The sequence below is a fragment of the Lichenostomus cassidix genome, unplaced genomic scaffold (genome assembly GCF_008360975.1).
Source record: "Lichenostomus cassidix isolate B80296 unplaced genomic scaffold, HeHo_3.0 HiC_scaffold_38, whole genome shotgun sequence".
NCBI classification, from domain to species: Eukaryota; Metazoa; Chordata; class Aves; order Passeriformes; family Meliphagidae; genus Lichenostomus; species Lichenostomus cassidix.
In genome coordinates this window covers 674,165-695,597 of record NW_028147440.1, presented here as the reverse complement: position 1 = coordinate 695,597, position 21,433 = coordinate 674,165, and the positions used below count along the sequence as shown (strand labels likewise).

Here is a 21,433-nt window from a genome sequence, read left to right as displayed (position 1 = left end):
ATTTTGGGCCAATTTCGGGTCATTTTTGGGTCATTTTGGGTCATTTCTGGGCTATTTGGGGTCATTTTAGGGTCATTTCGGGTCATTTTGGGTCATTTCTGGGCTATTTGGGGCCGTTTAGAGTCATTTTGGGCCAATTTCAGGTCATTTTTGGGTCATTTTGGGCCAATTTCAGGTCATTTTTGGGTCATTTTGAGTCATTTCTGGGGTGCTCGGGTAAATTTGGGTCATTTTTGGGTCATTTCTGGGCTATTTGGGGCCTTTTAGGGTCATTTTGGGCCAATTTCAGGTCATTTTAGGGTCATTTCGGGTCATTTTGGGTCATTTATGGGGTGTTTGGGGCTATTTAGGGTCATTTTGGGCCAATTTATAATCATTTTTGGGTCATTTAGTGTCATTTTTGGGTCATTTCTGGGCTATTTGGGGCCATTTAGTGTCATTTAGTGTCATTTTTTGCTCATTTCAGGTCATTTTTGTCTAATTTCTCCCCTTTTTTTCTCTCCCCAGATGTTCCCCGAGGCTCTGTGGATTTTGGGGTTTTTGGGGATTTTTGGGGAAGGCTCTCCCTCCCCTCCCCCCTCCTCCCGGGGGGTTCCCCACCCCCATTTTGGGGTTCCTGCCCCTCCCCCGTCACACCAACATGACCCTGAGGGGCTTTTTTGGGACCACGCGGCGCTCTGGGGGGAGAAGGAGGCGAAGGACCAGCAGGGGTTGGAGCCTGAGGAGTCCAAGAGGAGATTGGGGTAAAATCCTGGGAAATTTAAAATAAAATTTGCCCAAAATCCCCCCAAAAATTCGAAATTTTCTCCCCAAAAATTCGAAATTTTCTCCCCAAAAATTCGAAATTTTCTCCCCAAAAATTAGAAATTTTCTCCCCAAAAATTAGAAAAAATTCCCCCAAAAAATTCGAAAAGAATCTCCACAAAATTCCAAAAAAATCCCAAAATGTCCCCAAAATCCCAGATTTGGGGTTCAGGAGCTCTGGGGGGAGAAGGAGGCGAAGAACCAGCAGGGATTGGAGCCTGAGGAGTCCAAGAGGAGATTGGGGGAAATGACTGGGAAATTGAGAATAAAATTTGCCCAAAAATTAAAAAAAAAATCGCCCCTGACATGTCAAAAAAATTCCCACAAAATCAAAAAAAAAAAATCCCCCTAAAATCCAAAAAGATTCCCCCAAAAATTCGAAAAAAATCCCCCCAAAACTTCGGAAAAAATCCCCCAAAAATTAGGAAAAAATTTCCACAAAAATTAAAAAAAAATCCCCCAAAAATTAGAAAAAAATCCCCACAAAATAAAAAAAAATCCCCTGAAAATTAGAAAAAAATCCCCCAAAAATCCAAATAAAACTCCCCACAAAAATTAGAAAAAAATCCCCACAAAAATTAAAAGAAAAAAATCCTCACAAAAATTAGAAAAAATCCTCACAAAAATTAGAAAATAATCCCCAAATTCGGAAAAATCCCCCAAAAATCCCCACAAAATCCCCAAATTCAAAAATCCTCTCAAAAATTAGAAAAAAATCCCCCTAAAATCCAAAAAAATTCCCCCAAAAATTAGAAAAAAATCCTCCCAAAATTCCAAAAATATTCCCCCAAAATTCCCCAAAAATCACCCAAAATTAAAAAAAAAATCCTCCTGAAATTCCCCAAAAATGTCCCTAATATTAAAAAAATCCTCAAAAATCCCCCAAAAAATCCCCTCAAATTTTTTTATAAAATCCCAAAAAAATTTAAAAAAAAAAAATCCTCCAAAATTCCCAAAAAATGTCCCAAAAATTCCCAAAAAATCCCTCCTGGTGGCACCGATGAACTCGGACAGCTCTGGGGGGGAAATTTTGGGGGAATTTCGTGGCAATTTTGGCAAATTTCATGGAAATTCCGGGAAATTTCAATCTGTGGCAAACCCAGCTTGGATTTTCGGGAATTCCAGGAATTTTTTGGGAATATTTTCCGGAATTTTCCAGCCTCCTGGTGGGATTTTGGGGTGAATTGCGATGCTTTTTATGTTTTTTATTAAAATTTCGTGGGCATTTCAGCGAATTTTGTGGGAGTTTCAGTGAATTTCAATCCCCAGCAATCCCAGATTGGATTTTTGGGAGTTCCAGGAATTTTTTGGGAATATTTTCAGGAATTTTCCAGTCTCCTGGTGGGATTTTGGGGTGAATTCTGATGGATTTTTGTGGGATTTTTTTGGAATTGTTTGGGAATTTCGGCGAATTTCAATCCCCGGCATTTCTGGGTTGGATTTCCTGGAATTCCAGGGATTTTTTGGGAATGTTTTCCGGAATTTTCCAGTCTCCTGGTGGCACTGATGAACTCAGACACCTCTGGGGGTGACATTTTGTGGGAATTTTGTGGGAATTTTGCGGGAATTTTGCAGGAATTTCAGCGAATTTCAATCCTCGGGAATTCCAGGAATTTTTTGGGAATGTTTTCTGGAATTTTCCAGCCTCCTGGTGGGGCTGATGGACTCAGACACCTGCGGGGAGGTGGAGTTTTGGGGGAATTTTGTGGGAATTCCAAGGGATTTTGAGTGAATTTCCTGGGAATTTCGGCGAATTTCCATCTGCCGCATTTCCGGGTTGGATTTCCTGGAATTCCAGGAATTTTTTGGGAATATTTTCTGGAATTTTCCAGCCTCCTGGTGGGATTTTGGGGTGAATTTCGATGGATTTTTGTGGGATTTTTTTGGAATTGTTTGGGAATTTTGGTGAATTTCAATCCCCGGCATTTCTGGGTTGGATTTCCTGGAATTCCAGGATTTTTTTGGGAATATTTTCCGGAATTTTCCAGCCTCCTGGTGGCACTGATGAACTCAGACACCTCCGGGGGTGAAATTTGGTGGGAATTTTGTGGGAATTTCATGGGAATTTTGCAGGAATTTCAGTGAACTTCAATCCTTGGGAATTCCAGGAACTTTTTGGGAATATTTTATGGAATTTTCCAGCCTCCTGGTGGGATTTTGGGGTGAATTTCCAATGGGTTTTTATGGAATTTTTTTTTTAATTTTGTGGCAATTTTGGCGAATTTTGTGGGTATTTTTTTGGAATTTCAATCCCCAGCAATCCCAGCTTGGATTTTTGGGAATTCCAGGAATTTTTTGGGAATATTTTCTGGAATTTTCCAGGCTCCTGGTGGGATTTTGGGGTGAATTTCGATGGATTTTTGTGGGATTTTTTTGGAATTGTTTGGGAATTTCGGCGAATTTTGCTCCCCGGCATTTCCGGGTTGGATTTCCTGGAATTCCAGGGATTTTTTGGGAATATTTTCCGGAATTTTCCAGGCTCCTGGTGGGGCTAATAGACTCGGATAACTCCGGGGAGGTGGAATTTTGTGGGAATTTCGGGGAATTTCATGAGAATTTTGCGGGAATTTCAGCGAATTTCAATCCTCGGGAATTCCAGGAATTTTTTGGGAATATTTTCTGGAATTTTCCAGGCTCCTGGTGGGGCTGATGGACTCAGACACCTGCGGGGAGGTGGAGTTTTGGGGGAATTTTGTGGGAATTTTGGGGGATTTTGAGTGAATTTCCTGGGAATTTCGGCGAATTTCCATCTGCCGCATTTCCGGGTTGGATTTCCTGGAATTCCAGGGATTTTTTGGGAATATTTTCCGGAATTTTCCAGGCTCCTGGTGGGATTAATGGACTCGGATAACTCCGGCGGAGTTTCCCAGGAGGAACTTCGCTCTTGGATCATCCGGAGACACAGAAATTCCCGGGAAGAGGCGCTGCGGAAAGAGCGCCACCTGCTGGATCGCGACAGAGACAATGTCGTGACATGGGAGGAGTATCGGCGAGAGGCATTCGGGGAGTCAGGTGAGTTTGGGATTTTTGGGAATTTTTTGGGGGTTTTCTGGGAATTTTTGGGGAATTTTTTTTGATTTTTAAGGAATTTAAAAAAAAAAATTTAATTTTTTTTTGATTTTTAGAGGATTTTTTTTTATTTTTTAATGGGATTTTTAATGGGTTTTTTGGAATTTTTTAGGATTTTTAGGAATTTTTTTTTAGGAGATTTTTTGGAATTTTTAGGAGTTTTTTGGGAATTTTGAGGATTTTTTTAAAAACATTTTTAGGGTTTTGGAGAGTTTTAAAGAAAATTTTTGGGGGATTTTTTGGGGGATTTTTAAGGAGTTTTTCCCCTTTTATTTAGGGATTTTGGGGAATTTTTGAGACTTTTTTTAGGTTTTCTTTGGCATTTTTAGGGATTTTTTACGTGTTTTTTCGGGATTGTTGTGAAATTTTTTCCCCTTTTTTTTTAGATTTTTTGGGGATTTTTTTGGGGAAATTTTTAGGGCATTTTGGGGATTTTTTGGGGGAATTTTGAGAGCATTTTGGGGGTTTTTTTGGCGCCACCTGCTGGATCGCGACAGAGACAATGTCGTGACATGGGAGGAGTATCGCCGAGAGGCATTCGGGGAAACAGGTCAGTTTGGGATTTTTTTTGGGATTTTTGGGAATTTTTGGGAATTTTTTTGGCATTTTTTAGGAATTTTTGGGAATTTTTTTTGGATTTTTTTGGAATTTTTGGGCATTTTTGGGGCATTTTTAAAGATATTATTTGGGAATTTTTTTTTGATTTTTAAAAGTTGTTGGGGGATTTTTTTATTTTTAGGATTTTTTTGGGTTTTTTTGGGGGATTTTTTGGGAATTTTTGGGGATTTTTTAGGATTTTTTAGGAGTTCTTAGGAGTTCTTAGGAGTTCTTCTTTTACTATTTTTAGGAATTTTTTTTATTTTTAGGAACTTTTTGGGATTTTTTCCATTTTTTTAGGGTTTTTGAGGAATTTTTTAAAAAAAATTTAAGGAATTTTTTGTGATCTTTGGAGATTTTTTTCCATTTTTTTAGGGGTTTTGGGGAATTTTTTGGAATTTTTTTAGGGATTTTTTGGGATTTTTTTAGGAATTTTTCTGGGTTTTTTAGGGTTTTTTTGAGGACTTTTGAGGAATTTTTCCCCATTTTTTTTAGGTTTTTTGGGGATTTTTTTGGGGAAATTTTTAGGGTATTTTAGGGATTTTTTGGGGGAATTTTGAGGGCATTTTGGGGGTTTTTTTTGGCGCCACCTGCTGGATCGCGATGGCGACTATGTCGTGACATGGGAGGAGTATCGGCGAGAGGCATTCGGGGAAACAGGTCAGTTTGGGATTTTTTTGGGGATTTTTGGGATTTTTTGGCTTTTTTGGGGGTTTTTTGAGGGTTTTTTTGGCATTTTGGGGATTTTTTAAAATATTTTTTTGGGATTTTTTAGGAATTTAAAAAACATTTTTGCAAATATTTGGGGGATTTTTAGAGAAAATTTTTTGGATTTTTTAATGGGATTTTTAATGGGTTTTTTGTGGAATTTTGAGGATTTTTTTAGGATTTTTATTTGATTTTTTTTGATTTTTAATGGGTTTTTTGGGGATTTTTGAGGACTTTTTTTCCATTTTTTAGGTATTTTGGGGAATTTTGGGGAGTTTTTTTAGGGATTTTGAGGATTTTTTAGGAAATTTTTTTTTTCTTATTTTTTGGGGATTTTTGAGGATTTTTTCCCCATTTTTTTTAGGGGTTTTGGGGAATTTTGGGGGATTTTTTTTTTGTATTTTCTGGGATTTTTTGATTTTTTTGAATTTTTTTTATTTTTGGGAATTTTTTGGGATTTTGGAATTTTGGGCATTTTTGGGCAGTTTTAAGTAAATTTTTGGGATTTTTGGGTTTTTAAAAAATTTTTTGTGATTTTTGAGGAATTTTTTTGGATTTTTTAATGGGTTTTTTTTTATTTTTAATGAGGTTTTTTTCCTTTTTTAGGAGTTTTTGGGAATTTTGGATATTTTTTATAGAATTTTTATTCGATTTTTTAGGATTTTTTTTATTTTTAATGGGGTTTTTTGGGTTTTTTTGGGGATTTTTTTTTTCCATTTTTTTAGGGTTTTTGGGGAATTTTTTAAAAAAATTTAAGGATTTTTATTTTTGTGGATTTTTTTCCCATTTTTTTAGGGGTTTTGGAGAACTGTTGAGAATTTTTTTAGGGTTATTTTGGGATATTTTAAGGATTTTTTTTTAATTTTTAGGGTTTTTTGGGGGGGATTTTTGAGGATTTTTTTCCCCATTTTTTTAGGGTTTTTTGGGAATTAAAATTTTTAGGGTTTTTTGGGATTTTTGCGAAATTTTTAGTGGGAATTTCCCCTCTTTTCTGCCTTTTTTTTTCCTTTTTTTTTTTTTCTTCTTTCCCCTTTTTTTCCCCCAAAAATTTAGGAATTTTTCCCCAATAAAAAACCCCAAAATTCCCATTTTTTCCCCCAAAACCAGACGACTTTGAAGTCTCTCCAGACCCCAAATCCCACCAGAAAATCCTGGATTTCTCTCAGCGAAGATTCCTGGGATTTGGGAGGATTTTGGGGTGAAATATTTGGGATTTTTGGGAAATTTGGGAGGATTTTGGGGAGGAATTTCAGGATTTTGGGGTCAATTTTGGGAGAAATTTCAGGATTTTGAGTGAATTATGGAGGATTTTCGGAGGAATTTTGGTATTTTGAGTGAATTTTGGGAAGAATTTGTGGGGATTTTGGGAATTTGGCCTCTTTTTTAATGGAATTTGGCGATTTTTAGTGGAAATTTTCCCCTTTTTTTCCCCTTTTTTTCCCCTTTTTTTCCCCTTTTTTTCCCCTTTTTTTCCCCTTTTTTTCCCCTTTTTTCCCCTTTTTTCCCCTTTTTTCCCCTTTTTTCCCCTTCCTTTTTCCCCTTTTTTTCCCCTTTTTTTCCCCTTTTTTCCCCCATTTTTTCCCCTTTTTTCCCCCTTTTTTCCCCCTTTTTTTCCCCTTTTTTCCTCTTTTTTGGTGCTTTTTTTCCCCAAAAAATTTAGGAATTTTTCCCCAATAAAAAACCCCAAAATTCCCATTTTTCCCCCAAAACCAGACGACTTTGAAGTCTCTCCAGACCCCAAATCCCACCAGAAAATCCTGGATTTCTCTCAGCGAAGATTCCTGGGATTTGGGAGGATTTTGGGGTGAAATATTTGGGATTTTTGGGAAATTTGGGAGGATTTTGGGGTCAATTTTGGGAGAAATTTCAGGATTTTGAGTGAATTATGGAGGATTTTCGGAGGAATTTTGGTATTTGGATTGAATTTTGGGTGGAATTTTATGGGATTTGTGGAAATTTTGGGAATCTGATCCTCTTTTTTTGTTGGATTTGGGGATTTTTTAGTGAGAATTTTACCTTTTTTCTGCCTTTTTTTCCTTCTTTTCCCTCTTTTTTGGTGCTTTTTTCCCCCAAAAATTTTGTGGGTTTTTCCCTTAAAAAATTCCCATTTTTCCCTTTAAAAATTCCCATTTTTCCCCCAAAACCAGACGATTTTGAAGTCTCTCCAGACCCCAAATCCCACCAGAAAATCCTGGAAAGATCCCGCAGGAGATTCCTGGGATTTGGGAGGATTTTGGGGTGAAATTTTGGGAAAATTTGGGAGGATTTTGGGGAAAAATTTCAGGATTTTGAGTGAATTATGGAGGATTTTCAGAGGAATTTTGGTATTTGGATTGAATTTTGGGTGGAATTTTATGGGATTTATGGAAATTTTGGGAATCTGAGTCTCTTTTTTTATGGAATTTTGTGATTTTTTTGTGGGAATTTTTCTCTTTTTTTCCCCTTTTTTTTCCTTTCTTTTTCCTCTTTTTTGGTGCTTTTCTTCCCAAAAAAATTAGGAATTTTTCCCAAACAAAAAGCATCTAAAATTCCCATTTTTTCCCCAAAAATGATGATTTTGAATTCTCTCCAGACCCCAAATCCCACCGGAAAATCCTGGAAAGATCCCGGAGGAGATTCCTGGGATTTGGGAGGATTTTTGGGGAAAAATTTCAGGATTTTGGGAGGAATTTTGAGATTTTGGGTGGAATTCAGGGAATTTCGGGAGAATTTGTGGGATTTCAGTGAATTTTATGGGAAATGTTATGGGATTTATGGAAATTTTGGGAATCTGAGTCTCTTTTTTTGTCGGATTTTGGTGATTTTTAGTGGAAATTTTCCCTTTTTTTCCCCTTTTTTTCCTCTTCTTTGGTGCTTTTTTTCCCCAAAAAATTTTATGGAATTTTTCTCTTTAAAAATTCCCATTTTTCCCCCAAAAAAGATGATTTTGAAGTCTCTCCAGACCCCAAATCCCACCGGAAAATCCTGGAAAGATCCCGGAGGAGATTCCTGGGATTTGGGAGGATTTTGGGGTGAAATTTCAGGATTTTGGGAGAAATTTCAGGATTTTGAGTGAATTTTGGAGGATTTTCGGAGGACTTTTGGGATTTGGATTGAATTTTGGGTGGAATTTTATGGGATTTATGGAAATTTTGGGAATCTGAGTCTCTTTTTTTGTCGGATTTTGGTGATTTTTAGTGAAAATTTTCCTTTTTTCCCCCCAAAAATTTAGGAATTTTTCCCAAACAAAAAAAGCATCTAAAATTCCCATTTTTCCCTTTAAAAATTCCCATTTTTTCCCCCAAAACCAGACGATTTTGAAGGTTCTCCAGACCCCAAATCCCACCGGAAAATCCTGGAAAGATCCCGCAGGAGATTCCAGGCTGCAGACGAGGATGAGGATGGAAAACTTGGGAATCTCGAACTCGACGCCTTTCTGCACCCTGAGGATTTCCAGCACATGCAGGACGTGGTGGTGCAGGTGGGAATTCCCAAAAATTCCCAAAATTCCACCCAAAAATTCCCAAAAATCCCGAAAACCGCACTCAAATCGGTGAAAAAATCAGATTTTTAGGGCAATTTTTGGGATTTTTTGGGATTTTTTTTGATTTTTCTTCACCCTGAGGATTTCCAGCACATGCAGGACGTGGTGGTGCAGGTGGGAATTCCCAAAAATTCCCAAAAATCCCAAAATTCAATCCCAAAAATCCCGAAAACCGCGTTGAAATCGATGAGAAAATGGGATTTTTAGGGCAAAAAATGGGTTTTTTAGACCAATTTTTGGCATTTTTTGGGACTTTTTGGGATTTTTCTTCACCCTTAGGATTTCCAGCACATGCAGGACGTGGTGATGCAGCTGGGAATTCCCAAAAATTCCCAAAATTCCCAAAATTCCATCCTAAAATCCCGAAAATAGCGGAAACCGCGTTGAAATAGGTCAAAAAATGGGATTTTTAGGGCAAAAAATGGGATTTTTAGACCAATTTTTGGGATTTTCCTGCACCCTGAGGATTTCCAGCACATGCAGGACGTGGTGGTGCAGGTGGGAATTCCCAAAAATTCCCAAAATTCCCAAAATTTCCCAAAATTCCATCCCAAAAATCCCGAAAACGGCACTGAAATTGGTGAAAAAATGGGATTTTTAGGGCAAAAATGGGATTTTTAGACCAATTTTTGGGATTTTCCTGCACCCTGAGGATTTCCAGCACATGCAGGACGTGGTGGTGCAGGTGGGAATTCCCAAAAATTCCCAAAATTCCCAAAATTTCCCAAAATTCCATCCCAAAAATCCCGAAAACGGCACTGAAATTGGTGAAAAAATGGGATTTTTAGGGCAAAAATGGGATTTTTAGACCAATTTTTGGGATTTTCCTGCACCCTGAGGATTTCCAGCACATGCAGGACGTGGTGGTGCAGGTGGGAATTCCCAAAAATTCCCAAAATTCCCAAAATTTCCCAAAATTCCATCCCAAAAATCCCGAAAACGGCACTGAAATTGGTGAAAAAATGGGATTTTTAGGGCAAAAATGGGATTTTTAGACCAATTTTTGGGATTTTCCTGCACCCTGAGGATTTCCCAGCACATGCAGGATGTGGTGGTGCAGCTGGGAATTCCCAAAAATTCCCAAAATTCCCAAAAATCCCACAATTCCATCCCAAAAATCCCGAAAACCACGTTGAAATCGATGAGAAAATGGGATTTTTAGGGCAAAAAATGGGTTTTTTAGACCAATTTTTGGCATTTTTTGGGACTTTTTGGGATTTTCCTGCACCCTGAGGATTTCCAGCACATGCAGGACGTGGTGGTGCAGCTGGGAATTCCCAAAAATTCCCAAAATTCCCTAAAATCTGCCCCAAAAATAGTGAAAGCCGCACTGAAAAAAGGTAAAAAATGGGAATTTTGGGGATTTTGGGGATTGAATTTGGGTGGAATTTTTCAGAATTTGGGTGGAATTTGGGGAGAGAATTGAGTGGAATTTTGGGGTGAAATTTTGGGGACTTTTGGGGCCATTTGGGTGGAATTTTGGGAGAGGATTTGCACGAAATTTCGAGGGCATTTGGGGAAGAAATTTGGGTGGAATTTTGAAATTTTGGGGAGAATTGCTTGGGATTTTGGGAGGAAATTTGGGGGAATTTGAGGGAATTTTACAGGAATTTGATGCCTTTTGGACTCTTTTTCTGGTGGAATTTGGGAATTTTGGGATTCCCGGGTGGAATTTGGGGGAATTTTGGGGAAAATTCCCAATTTTTGGGGCAAATTCCCAAATTTTTGGGTTTGCAGGAGACGATGGAGGACATGGATCGGGATGGCGACGGATTCATCCAGGTGGATGAATATATAGGTGAGGATTTGGGGAATTTTGGGAATTTTGGGTCCATTTTTGGGAATTTTTTGGGATTCTGGACACCTCATTCCATTTTTGGGGGAATTTTGGGGAAATTTTGGGAATTTTGGATCAATTTTTGGGATTTTTTGGGGGTTTCTGGATCCAATTTTTGGGGAATTTTTGGGAATTTTGGGTCAAGTTTTGGGAATTTTTTGGGATTCTGGACACCTGAGTCCATTTTTGGGGGAATTTTGGGGAATTTGGGAATCCCTGGATCCATTTTTGGGGAATTTTTGGGCTCCCTGGATCCAATTTTGGGGAATTTTTGGGATTTTTTTGGGATTTTTTTTTGGATTCTGGACACCTGAGTCCATTTTAGGGGGAATTTTGGGGATTTGGGGGAAATTTTGGGAATTTTGAATTAATTTTTGGGATTTTTTTGGGCTCCCTGGATCCAATTTTGGGGAATTTTGGGTCAATTTTTGGGAATTTTTTGGGATTCTGGACACCTGAGTCCATTTTTGGGGAAATTTTGGGGATTTGGGGAAATTTTGGGGAATTATGGAATCCCTGAAACAATTTTTGGGGAATTTTTGGGGTTTCTGGATCCATTTTTGGGATTTTTTTTGGATTCTGGACACCTGAGTCCATTTTTGGGGGAATTTTGGGGATTTTGGGAAATTTTGGGAATTTTGGATCAATTTTTGGGATTTTTTTGGGGAATTTTGGATCAATTTTTGGGATTTTTTTTGGATTCTGGACACCTGAATCCATTTTAGGGGAAATTTTGGGGAATTTGGGAATCCCTGGATCAATTTTTTGGGAATTTTTGGGGGTTCTGGATCCATTTTTGGGATTTTTTTTGGGTTTCTGGATCAATTTTTGGCGAATTTTGGATCCAATTTTTTTGGATTTTTTTGGGATTTTTTTGGGATTTTTAAGGGATTTTTTGGGCATTTTTGGGGATTTTTGGGGAATTTTTGGGGATTTTTGGGGATTTTTGGGGATTTTTGGGGAATTTTTTGGGGATTTTTGGGGATTTTTTGGGGATTTTTGGGGATTTTTGGGGATTTTTGGGGATTTTTTAAATTTTGGGGGTATTTTTGGGGGATTTTGGGGGATTTTTTATTTTGGGGGATTTTTGGAGATTTTTGGATTTTTTGATTTTTAAATTTTTGAGGTTTAAAAGGGAAATTTTAGGGGGATTTTTGGGTTTTTGGGGATTTTGGGGGAATTTTGGGTATTTTTTGGGTCTTTTGGTGATTTTTGGGGTTTTTTGGTGGATTTGGGAGTTTTTTTGGGGGAATTTTGGGGAATTTTTGGGGTTTTAAAGGGATTTTTGGGATTTTTTTGGGTGGATTTTGGGCAGTTTTGGGTGAATTTTGGGGTTTTCTGGGTGGATTTTGGGGTTTTTTGGGGTTTTTTTGGGGGATTTTTGGGGATTTTTGGGGATTTTTGGGGATTTTTTGGGGTTTTTTGGGGGGAATTGGGGGATTTTTGGGGTTTGATTTTGGGGATTTTGATTTTTTAATTTTTTTGAGTTTTTTGGGGGTTTTGGGGTTTTTGGGTTTTTGGGGAGATTTTTGGGGATTTTTGGGATTTTGGGAATTTTTTTTGTTGTTTTTTGAGGAATTTTTGGGGGATTTTTTGGGGGATTTTTTTAAAAATTTTGTGCTCTTTTCCACAATTTTGGGGTTTTTTGGGATCACAATTTTCCCACATTTTTCCCCCAAATTTCCCCCCTCAGCTGATCTCTTCGAAGGCCCCCCAGGCTCCCCAGAACCCCCCGAAATCCAGCGGGAAAGACAACAATTCCTGGAAAATCGGGAAAATTTGGGATTTTTAGCTTTATTTAGTTGGGATTTGGAGCTTTTTGGGGATTGGGATTTTTTGGGGGATTTCAGGGTTTTTGGGGATTGGGATTTATTTGGGATTTTGGGTTTTTAGTGACTTTTTTGGGGATTTTTTGGGGGATTTTTTTGGTGATTTTTTTTTGGTTTTTTGAGGCATTTTTTGGGGCATTTATTTTGGGATTTTTTGGGGATTTCACAGGTTGGCGGTTTTTGTACAGTTTTATTAGGGGATTTTTTTTTTAGTTTTTTTTTAAAGGGGATTTTTTTTGGGGATTTTTAGGGATTTTTTAGGGTTTTTTTGATTTTTGAGGAGTTTTTTGGGGATTTTTTTGGGGATGTTTTTTAATTTCTTTGGGGGAATTTTTTGGTTTTTTTGATTTTTGGGATTTTTTGGGGTTTTTAGGTTTTTAGGGATTTCAGGGTTTTTAGAGATTGGGATTTTTTTTTTTTTTTAATTTTGGGTTTTTAGTGACTTTTGGGGGGATTTTTTGGGGGGATTTTTTTTATTTTTTGAGGGATTTTTTGCGGATCTTTGGGGGAATTTTTTAGGGATTTCAACCTTTTCCAACGCCACATTTTTCCCCCAAATTTTCCCCCTCAGCTGATCTCTTCGAAGGCCCCCCAGGCTCCCCAGAACCCCCCGAAATCCAGCGGGAAAGACAACAATTCCTGGAAAATCGCGATTTGGATTCCGATGGCAAACTGGGAGCTGAAGAGGTGAAAGTTTGGCTGAAACCTCCCAGCCCTGACTGGGCAGCTGTGGAAGCTTCTCACCTGCTGCACCACGCTGACCTGAACAAGGTGAGACCTTTTCCCAAATTCCCAAAATTCCCAAAAAATTCCGAAATTCCCAAAAAAAACCCCGTGAAAATCGGTTAAAAAAATGGATTTTTAGGGATTTTTAGGGATTTTTTTGCGATTTTTCGGGGAATTTTTGGGATTTTGAGGGAGGAAATCAAGGTGGGACACACCTGAGATTCTTCCCAAATTCCCAGAATTCCCAAAATTTAGAAATTCCCAAAAAATGCTGTGAGAATCGGTTAAAAAATGGGATTTTTAGGCTTTTTTTTGAGATTTTTCAGGGAATTTTGGGGGAATTTTGGGAGGAAATTGAGGTGAGACACACCTGGGACTTCTTCCCAAATTCCTGGAATTCTTGGAATTCCTGGAATTCTGAAATTCCCAAAAAACCCCGTGAAAATCGGTTAAAAAATGGGATTTTTAGGCCATTTTAGGGGATTTTTGGATGATTTTGGTGGATTTTTGGGGAATTTTGGGAGCAAATCGAGGTGGGACACACCTGAGATTCTTCCCAAATTCCCAGAGTTCCCAAAATTCCGAAATTCCCAAAAATCCCCATTGAAATCGGTTAAAAAATGGGATTTTTAGGCATTTTTGAAGGATTTTTGGGGATTTTTGGGGAATTTTAGGGGATTTTGGGGGATTTTTTGGGGTTTGGGTTCTCACCTGCTGCACCACGCTGATGTCAAAAAGGTGAGCTCCATCCCAGAATTCCCAAAATTCCCAAAAAAATCCCAAATCCCAAAAAAATCCCCATTGAAATCGGTTAAAAAATGGGATTTTTAGGCATTTTTAGGGGATTTTTGGATGATTTTGGGAGGAAATTGAGGTGAGACACACCTGGGACTTCTTCCCAAATTTCTGGAATTCCTGGAATTCCGAAATTCCCAAAAAACCCTGTGAGAATCGGTTTAAAATGGGATTTTTAGGCATTTTAGGAGATTTTTGGATGATTTTGGTGGATTTTTGGGGAATTTTGGGAGGAAATCAAGGTGGGACACACCTGAGATTTTTCCCAAATTCCCAGAATTCCCAAAATTCCGAAATTCCCAAAAAACCCCATTGAAATTGGTTAAAAAATGGGATTTTTAGGGGATTTTTGGGGATTTTTGGGGAATTTTAGGGGATTTTGGGGGATTTTTTGGGGTTTGGGTTCTCACCTGCTGCACCACGCTGACCTGAACAAGGTGAGACCTTTTCCCAAATTCCCAAAATTCCCAAAAAATTCCGAAATTCCCAAAAAAACCCCGTGAAAATCGGTTAAAAAAATGGATTTTTAGGGATTTTTAGGGATTTTTTTGCGATTTTTCGGGGAATTTTTGGGATTTTGAGGGAGGAAATCAAGGTGGGACACGCCTGAGGTTCTTCCCAAATTCCCAGAATTCCCAAAATTCCGAAATTCCCAAAAAACCCCATTGAAATCGGTTAAAAAATGGGATTTTTAGGCATTTTTAGGGGATTTTTGGATGATTTTTGGGGAATTTTAGGGGATTTTGGGGGATTTTTTCGGGTTTGGGTTCTCACCTGCTGCACCACGCTGACCTGAACAAGGTGAGACCTTTTCCCAAATTCCCAAAATTTCAAAAAAATTCCGAAATTCCCAAAAAAACCCCGTGAAAATCGGTTAAAAAAATGGATTTTTAGGCCATTTTAGGGATTTTTTTGCGATTTTTCGGGGAATTTTTGGGATTTTGAGGGAGGAAATCAAGGTGGGACACACCTGAGATTCTTCCCAAATTCCCAGAATTCCCAAAATTCCGAAATTCCCAAAAAACCCCATTGAAATCGGTTAAAAAATGGGATTTTTAGGCCATTTTAGGAGATTTTTGGATGGTTTTAGGGGATTTTTTGGGGTTTGGGTTCTCACCTGCTGCACCACGCTGATGGCAACAAGGTGAGACCTTTTCCCAAATTCCCAAAATTCCCAAAAAATTCCGAAATTCCCAAAAAAAACCCCGTGAAAATCGGTTAAAAAAATGGATTTTTAGGGATTTTTAGGGATTTTTTTGCGATTTTTCGGGGAATTTTTGGGATTTTGAGGGAGGAAATCAAGGTGGGACACACCTGAGATTCTTCCCAAATTCCCAGAATTCCCAAAATTTAGAAATTCCCAAAAAATGCTGTGAGAATCGGTTAAAAAATGGGATTTTTAGGCTTTTTTTTGAGATTTTTCAGGGAATTTTGGGGGAATTTTGGGAGGAAATTGAGGTGGGACACACCTGGGACTTCTTCCCAAATTCCTGGAATTCTTGGAATTCCTGGAATTCTGAAATTCCCAAAAAACCCCGTGAAAATCGGTTAAAAAATGGGATTTTTAGGCCATTTTAGGGGATTTTTGGATGATTTTGGTGGATTTTTGGGGAATTTTGGGAGCAAATCGAGGTGGGACACACCTGAGATTCTTCCCAAATTCCCAGAGTTCCCAAAATTCCGAAATTCCCAAAAATCCCCATTGAAATCGGTTAAAAAATGGGATTTTTAGGCATTTTTGAAGGATTTTTGGGGATTTTTGGGGAATTTTAGGGGATTTTGGGGGATTTTTTGGGGTTTGGGTTCTCACCTGCTGCACCACGCTGATGTCAACAAGGTGAGCTCCATCCCAGAATTCCCAAAATTCCCAAAAAAATCCCAAATCCCAAAAAAATCCCCATTGAAATCGGTTAAAAAATGGGATTTTTAGGCATTTTTTTGAGATTTTTCAGGGAATTTTGGGGGTTTTGAGGGAGGAAATTGAGGTGAGACACACCTGGGACTTCTTCCCAAATTTCTGGAATTCCTGGAATTCCGAAATTCCCAAAAAACCCCGTGAAAATCGGTTAAAAAATGGGATTTTTAGGGATTTTTAGGGATTTTTTTGCGATTTTTCGGGGAATTTTTGGGGAATTTTGGGAGGAAATCAAGTTGAGACACACCTGAGATTCTTCCCAAATTCCCAGAATTCCCAAAATTCCGAAATTCCCAAAAAACCCCGTTGAAATCGGTTAAAAAATGGGATTTTTAGGCATTTTTAGGGGATTTTTGGATGGTTTTAGGGGATTTTTTGGGGTTTGGGTTCTCACCTGCTGCACCACGCTGACCTGAACAAGGTGAGACCTTTTCCCAAATTCCCAAAATTCCCAAAAAATTCCGAAATTCCCAAAAAAACCCCGTGAAAATCGGTTAAAAAATGGGATTTTTAGGGATTTTTTTGAGATTTTTCGGGGAATTTTGGGGGTTTTGAGGGAGGAAATTGAGGTGAGACACACCCGAGGTTCTTCCCAAATTCCCAGAATTCCCAAAATTTAGAAATTCCCAAAAAACGCTGTGAGAATCGGTTAAAAAATGGGATTTTTAGGCTTTTTTTTGAGATTTTTCAGGGAATTTTGGGGGAATTTTGGGAGGAAATTGAGGTGAGACACACCTGGGACTTCTTCCCAAATTCCTGGAATTCTTGGAATTCCTGGAATTCTGAAATTCCCAAAAAACCCCGTGAAAATCGGTTAAAAAATGGGATTTTTAGGCCATTTTAGGGGATTTTTGGATGATTTTGGGGGATTTTTTGGGGGAATTTTGGGAGGAAATCAAGGTGGGACACACCTGAGATTCTTCCCAAATTCCCAGAGTTCCCAAAATCCCAAAATCCCAAAAAAACCCCATCGAAATCCATTAGAAAAAAGGGATTTTGGGGGATTTTTGGGATGATTTTGGGAGGATTTGGGGCATTTTTGGGGAGATTTTGGGGGAATTTGGGGGAATTTTGGATAATTTTGGGGGATTTTGTGGGATTTGGGTCGATTTAGGGTGATTTTGGGAATTTAGATTTTAGGCTCATTTTGGGGATTTTGGGAAAATTTAGGGTGATTTTGGGGAATTTGGGGGATTTAGGGTCATTTTGGGGACTTGGGGTTTTGGGGGATTTTTAGTGATTTTTGGGGGATTTTTAGGGGATTTTGGGTCAATTTTGAGGGGATTTGGGGGATTTTTGGGGATTTGGGTCAATTTTGGACAATTTTAGGGGAATTTAGGGGAATTTTGGGTCAATTTAGGGGGATTTTGGGGGAATTTGGGGGATTTTCTCGTGATTTTGGGTCAATTTTGGGTGGATTTTGGGGGATTTTGTGGGGATTTGGGTCAATTTAGGATAATTTTTGGGGAGTTTGGAGGATTTTAGGGCCATTTTGGGGGATTTTGGGTCAATTTAGGGCAATTTTGGGGAAATTTGGGGGATTTTTGTGTCAATTTTGGGTCATTTTGGGGGATTTTGGGTCAATTTAGGGCAATTTTGGGGAAATTTGGGGGATTTTTGGGTCAATTTAGGGTCATTTTGGGGAATTTCGGTCAAATTTGGGTCATTTTTGGGGGAATTTGGGGGATTTTTGGGGGATTTTTAGGTGATTTTTGGGATTTTCTGGGGATTTTGGGTCAATTTTGAGGGAATTTGGGGGATTTTTGGGGATTTGGGTCAATTTTGGACAATTTTAGGGGAATTTTGGGTCAATTTAGGGTGATTTTGGGTCAATTTTGGGTGGATTTTGGGGGATTTTGTGGGATTTGGGTCAATTTTGGATCATTTGGGGGAATTTTGGAGGATTTTAGGGCCATTTTTGGGGCATTTTGGGTCAATTTTGGGGCATTTTGGGGGATTTTGGGTCAATTAAGGTCATTTTGGGGGGAATTTGGAGGATTTTAAGGTGATTTTGGGGTGATTTTTGAGATTTTCTGGTGATTTTGGGGCAATTTTTGGGGTTTTTGTGGGATTTGGGTCAATTTAGGGTGATTTTGGGGGGAATTTGGGGGATTTTAGAGCCATTTTGGGTGGATTTTTGGGTCAATTTAGGGTCATTTTGGGGAATTTCGGTCAATTTAGGGTCATTTTGGGGGGAATTTGGAGGATTTTAGGGTGATTTTTGGGTGATTTTTGGGATTTTCTGGGGATTTTGGGTCAATTTTGAGGGGATTTGGAGGATTTTTGGGGATTTGGGTCAATTTTGGACAATTTTAGGGGAATTTTGGGTCAATTTAGGGTGATTTTGGGTCATTTTGGAGGATTTCCTGGTGATTTTGGGTCAATTTTGGGTGGATTTTGGGGGATTTTGTGGGGATTTGGGTCAATTTAGGATAATTTTTGCAGAGTTTGGAGGATTTTAGGGCCATTTTGGGGGATTTTGGGTCAATTTAGGGCAATTTTGGGGAAATTTGGGGGATTTTTGGGTCAATTTCGGGTCATTTGGGGGGATTTTTGGTCAATTAAGGTAATTTTTGGGGAAATTTGGGGGATTTTTGGGTCAATTTCGGGTCATTTTGGGAGATTTTTGGGTCAATTTTAGGTAATTTTGGGTGATCTTTGGGTTAATTTCGGGTGATTTTGGGTGATTTTGGGTGATTTTTGGGTGATTTTTGGGATTTCCTGGTGATTTTCTAGCAATTTTCTCGCAATTTGGGTTATTTATTCCATTTTTCCCCATTTTCCCTCAATTCCAACCCCAAATTTCCTCCAAAATTTCCCCATTTTTCCCTCTTTTCTCCCCCCTGGGGATATTTTTTTGGGGATTTCTCCCCAAAAAAATCCCAAAATTCCCAATTTTTTTCCCTCCCAGGACGGCGATTTGAGCAAAGAGGAGATTTTGGGAAGTTGGGAGATTTTTGTGGGAAGCAAAGCGACGGATTATGGACAAGATTTGGAGAGATCTCACGATGAGCTGTGAGCCCCAAAAAATCCCCAAAAAAACCCCCAAAAAGTTCCCAAAAAATTACCCAAAAATTACCAAAAAAATTCCAAAAAAATTCTAAAAAGGTTCCCCAAAAAATCCCCCCAAAATTACCAGAAAATTCCCCAAAAAATTACCCAAAAATTCCCAAAAAATGAAAAAAAAAATTCCCCAAAAATTCTCAAAAAAATTCCCCCCAAAATTCCCCCAAAATTCCCAAAAATTCTCCCAAAAATTCCCCCAAAAATTCCCAAAAAGTTCCCCAAAATTCCCCAAATAGTCCCAAAAAATTCCCCCAAAATTCCCAAAAAGTTTCCAAAAAATTCCCAAAAAAATTCCCAAAAAATTCCCAAAAAGTTCCCCAAAACTTCCCAAATATTCCCAAAAAATTCCCCCAAAATTCCCAAAATATTCCCTGAAAATTCCCCAAAAATTCCCAAAAACTCCCCCAAAAATTCCCCAAAAATTCCCCAAAAATTCCCCAAAAATTCCCAAAAAGTTTCAAAAATTCCCAAAAAATTCCCAAAATTCCCAAAAGTTCCCCAAAACTTCCCAAATATTCCCAAAAAATTCCCCAAAATTCCCAAAATATTCCCTAAAATTCCAAAAATTCCCAAAAATTCCCCAAAAATTCCCCAAAAAATTCCCCAAAAATTCCCCCAAAATTCCCCAAAATTCCCCAAAAATTCCCCAAAATTCTCCCAAAATTCCCCAAAAATTCCCAAAAGTTCCCCAAAATTTCCCAAATATTCCCAAAAATTCCCCCAAAATTCCCAAAAAGTTTCCAAAAAATTCCCAAAAAATTCCCCAAAAATTCCCAAAAATTCCCCAAAACCCAAAATATTCCCAAAAATTCCAATTCCCAAAATATTCCTGAAAATTCCCCAAAAATTTAAAAACTCCCCAAAATTCCCCAAAAATTCCCCAAAAATTCCCCAAAATTCCCCAAAATTTCCAAAAGTTTCCAAAAAATTCCCCAAAAAATTCCCAAAAAGTTCCCAAAAAATTCCAAACAAATTCCCAAAAAATTCCCCAAAAAGTACCCAAATTTTTTTTTAAAAATTCTCAAAAAATTCCCCAAAAAATTCCAAAAACAAAAAATCTCCAAAAAATTCCCTAAAAATCTGGGAATTTTAGATCCTCAAAACCCTGAAATTTGGGGCAAAAATGAGATTTTTTGGGGCCCAAAATGAGGTCAGACCTTTTCCCAAAAATTCCCAAAAATTCCCAAAAATTCCTGGATCTTCCAAAAAAAAAATTCCCAAAAAATCTGGGAATTCTAAACCCACAGAACCCCAAAATTTTGGGGGAAAAAATGGAGATTTTGGGGGTTTTGGGGCCCAAATTAGCTAAAATCCTCCTGAAAAAAATTCCCAAATTCCTCGAAAAATCCCAAAATTTGGGGAAAATTTGGGGGAAAATTTGGGGGAAAATTTGGGGGAGGGGAAAATCCTGGGGAAAAAATGTAATAAAAGGAATAAATGTGGAATTAATAAAAATAAGAATAATAAAAAAATTAAAAAATAATGAAAATAACAATAAAAATAATAAAAATAAAACAAAAAAAATCTCATTGGAAAGGATTTTTGGGATAAAAAAATGCGATTTTTGGGTTTAAATAAATGGGATTTTTGTGATAAAAAAATTGGGATTTTTGGGATAAAAATGTGATTTTTGGGTTAAAAAAATGGGATTTTTGGGTTAAAAAAATGGGATTTTTGGGTTTAAATAAATGGGATTTTTGTGATAAAAAATGGGATTTTGGGGATTAAAAAAATGGAATTTTTGGGGTAAAAAAATGGGATTTTTGGGATTTAAAAATGGAATTTTTGGGGTTAAAAAAAGGGATTTTTGGGATAAAAAAATGGGATTTTTGGGATAAAAAAATGGGATTTTTGGGGTAAAAAAAGGGATTTTTGGGGTGAAAATATGGGATTTTTGGGATAAAAAATGGGATTTTTGGGATTAAAAATGGGATTTTTGTGATAAAAAATGGGATTTTGGGGATTAAAAAATGGAATTTTTGGGGTAAAAAAATGGGATTTTTGGGATGAAAAAAGAGATTTTTGGGATTTAAAAATGGGATTTTTGGGGATTTAAAAAAAGGGATTTTTGGGGTAAAAAAATGGGATTTTTGGGATTAAAAAATGGGATTTTTGGGATAAAAAATTGCGATTTTTGAGGTTAAAAAATGGGATTTTTGGGGTAAAATAATGGGATTTTTGGGATAAAAATGGAATTTTGGGATAAAAATGGGAATTTGGGGGCAAAAAAGAGATTTTTGGGATGAAAAAAGAGATTTTTGGGATTTAAAAATGGAATTTTTGGGGTTAAAAAAGGGATTTTTGGGATAAAAATGGGATTTTTGGGGATTTAAAAAAAGGGATTTTTGGGGTAAAAAAAAGGGATTTTTGGGATTAAAAAATGGGATTTTTGGGATTAAAAAATGGGAATTTTGGGATAAAAAAGGGAATTTTGGGATAAAAAAGGGAATTTGGGGGCAAAAAAGAGATTTTTGGGATTAAAAAATGGGATTTTTTTGGGATAAAAAAAGGGATTTTTGGGATAAAAAAATGGGATTTTTGGGATAAAAAAATGGGATTTTTGG

At 37.6% G+C, this 21,433-nt stretch overlaps 1 protein-coding gene and 1 pseudogene across 1 annotated transcript in view; both read left to right on the top strand.

The window, feature by feature from the left end:
* The first annotated feature begins 960 nt into the window (after window positions 1-960).
* Window positions 961-21,433, top strand: part of LOC146422877 (reticulocalbin-3-like) — a 62,203-nt gene continuing 41,730 nt past the window's right edge. Inside the window, exons 1-6 of the mRNA XM_085045665.1 lie at window positions 961-1,048; window positions 3,627-3,816; window positions 8,469-8,638; window positions 10,439-10,499; window positions 12,939-13,138; window positions 18,715-18,855. Coding sequence (XP_084901791.1) covers window positions 3,642-3,816; window positions 8,469-8,638; window positions 10,439-10,499; window positions 12,939-13,138; window positions 18,715-18,822 — 714 coding nt within the window. The 5' untranslated portion in view covers window positions 961-1,048; window positions 3,627-3,641 and the 3' untranslated portion in view covers window positions 18,823-18,855. The remainder of the gene's footprint in view (window positions 1,049-3,626; window positions 3,817-8,468; window positions 8,639-10,438; window positions 10,500-12,938; window positions 13,139-18,714; window positions 18,856-21,433) is intronic.
* The window catches only part of LOC146422878 (uncharacterized), a 7,203-nt pseudogene continuing 5,784 nt past the window's right edge, over window positions 20,015-21,433 (top strand).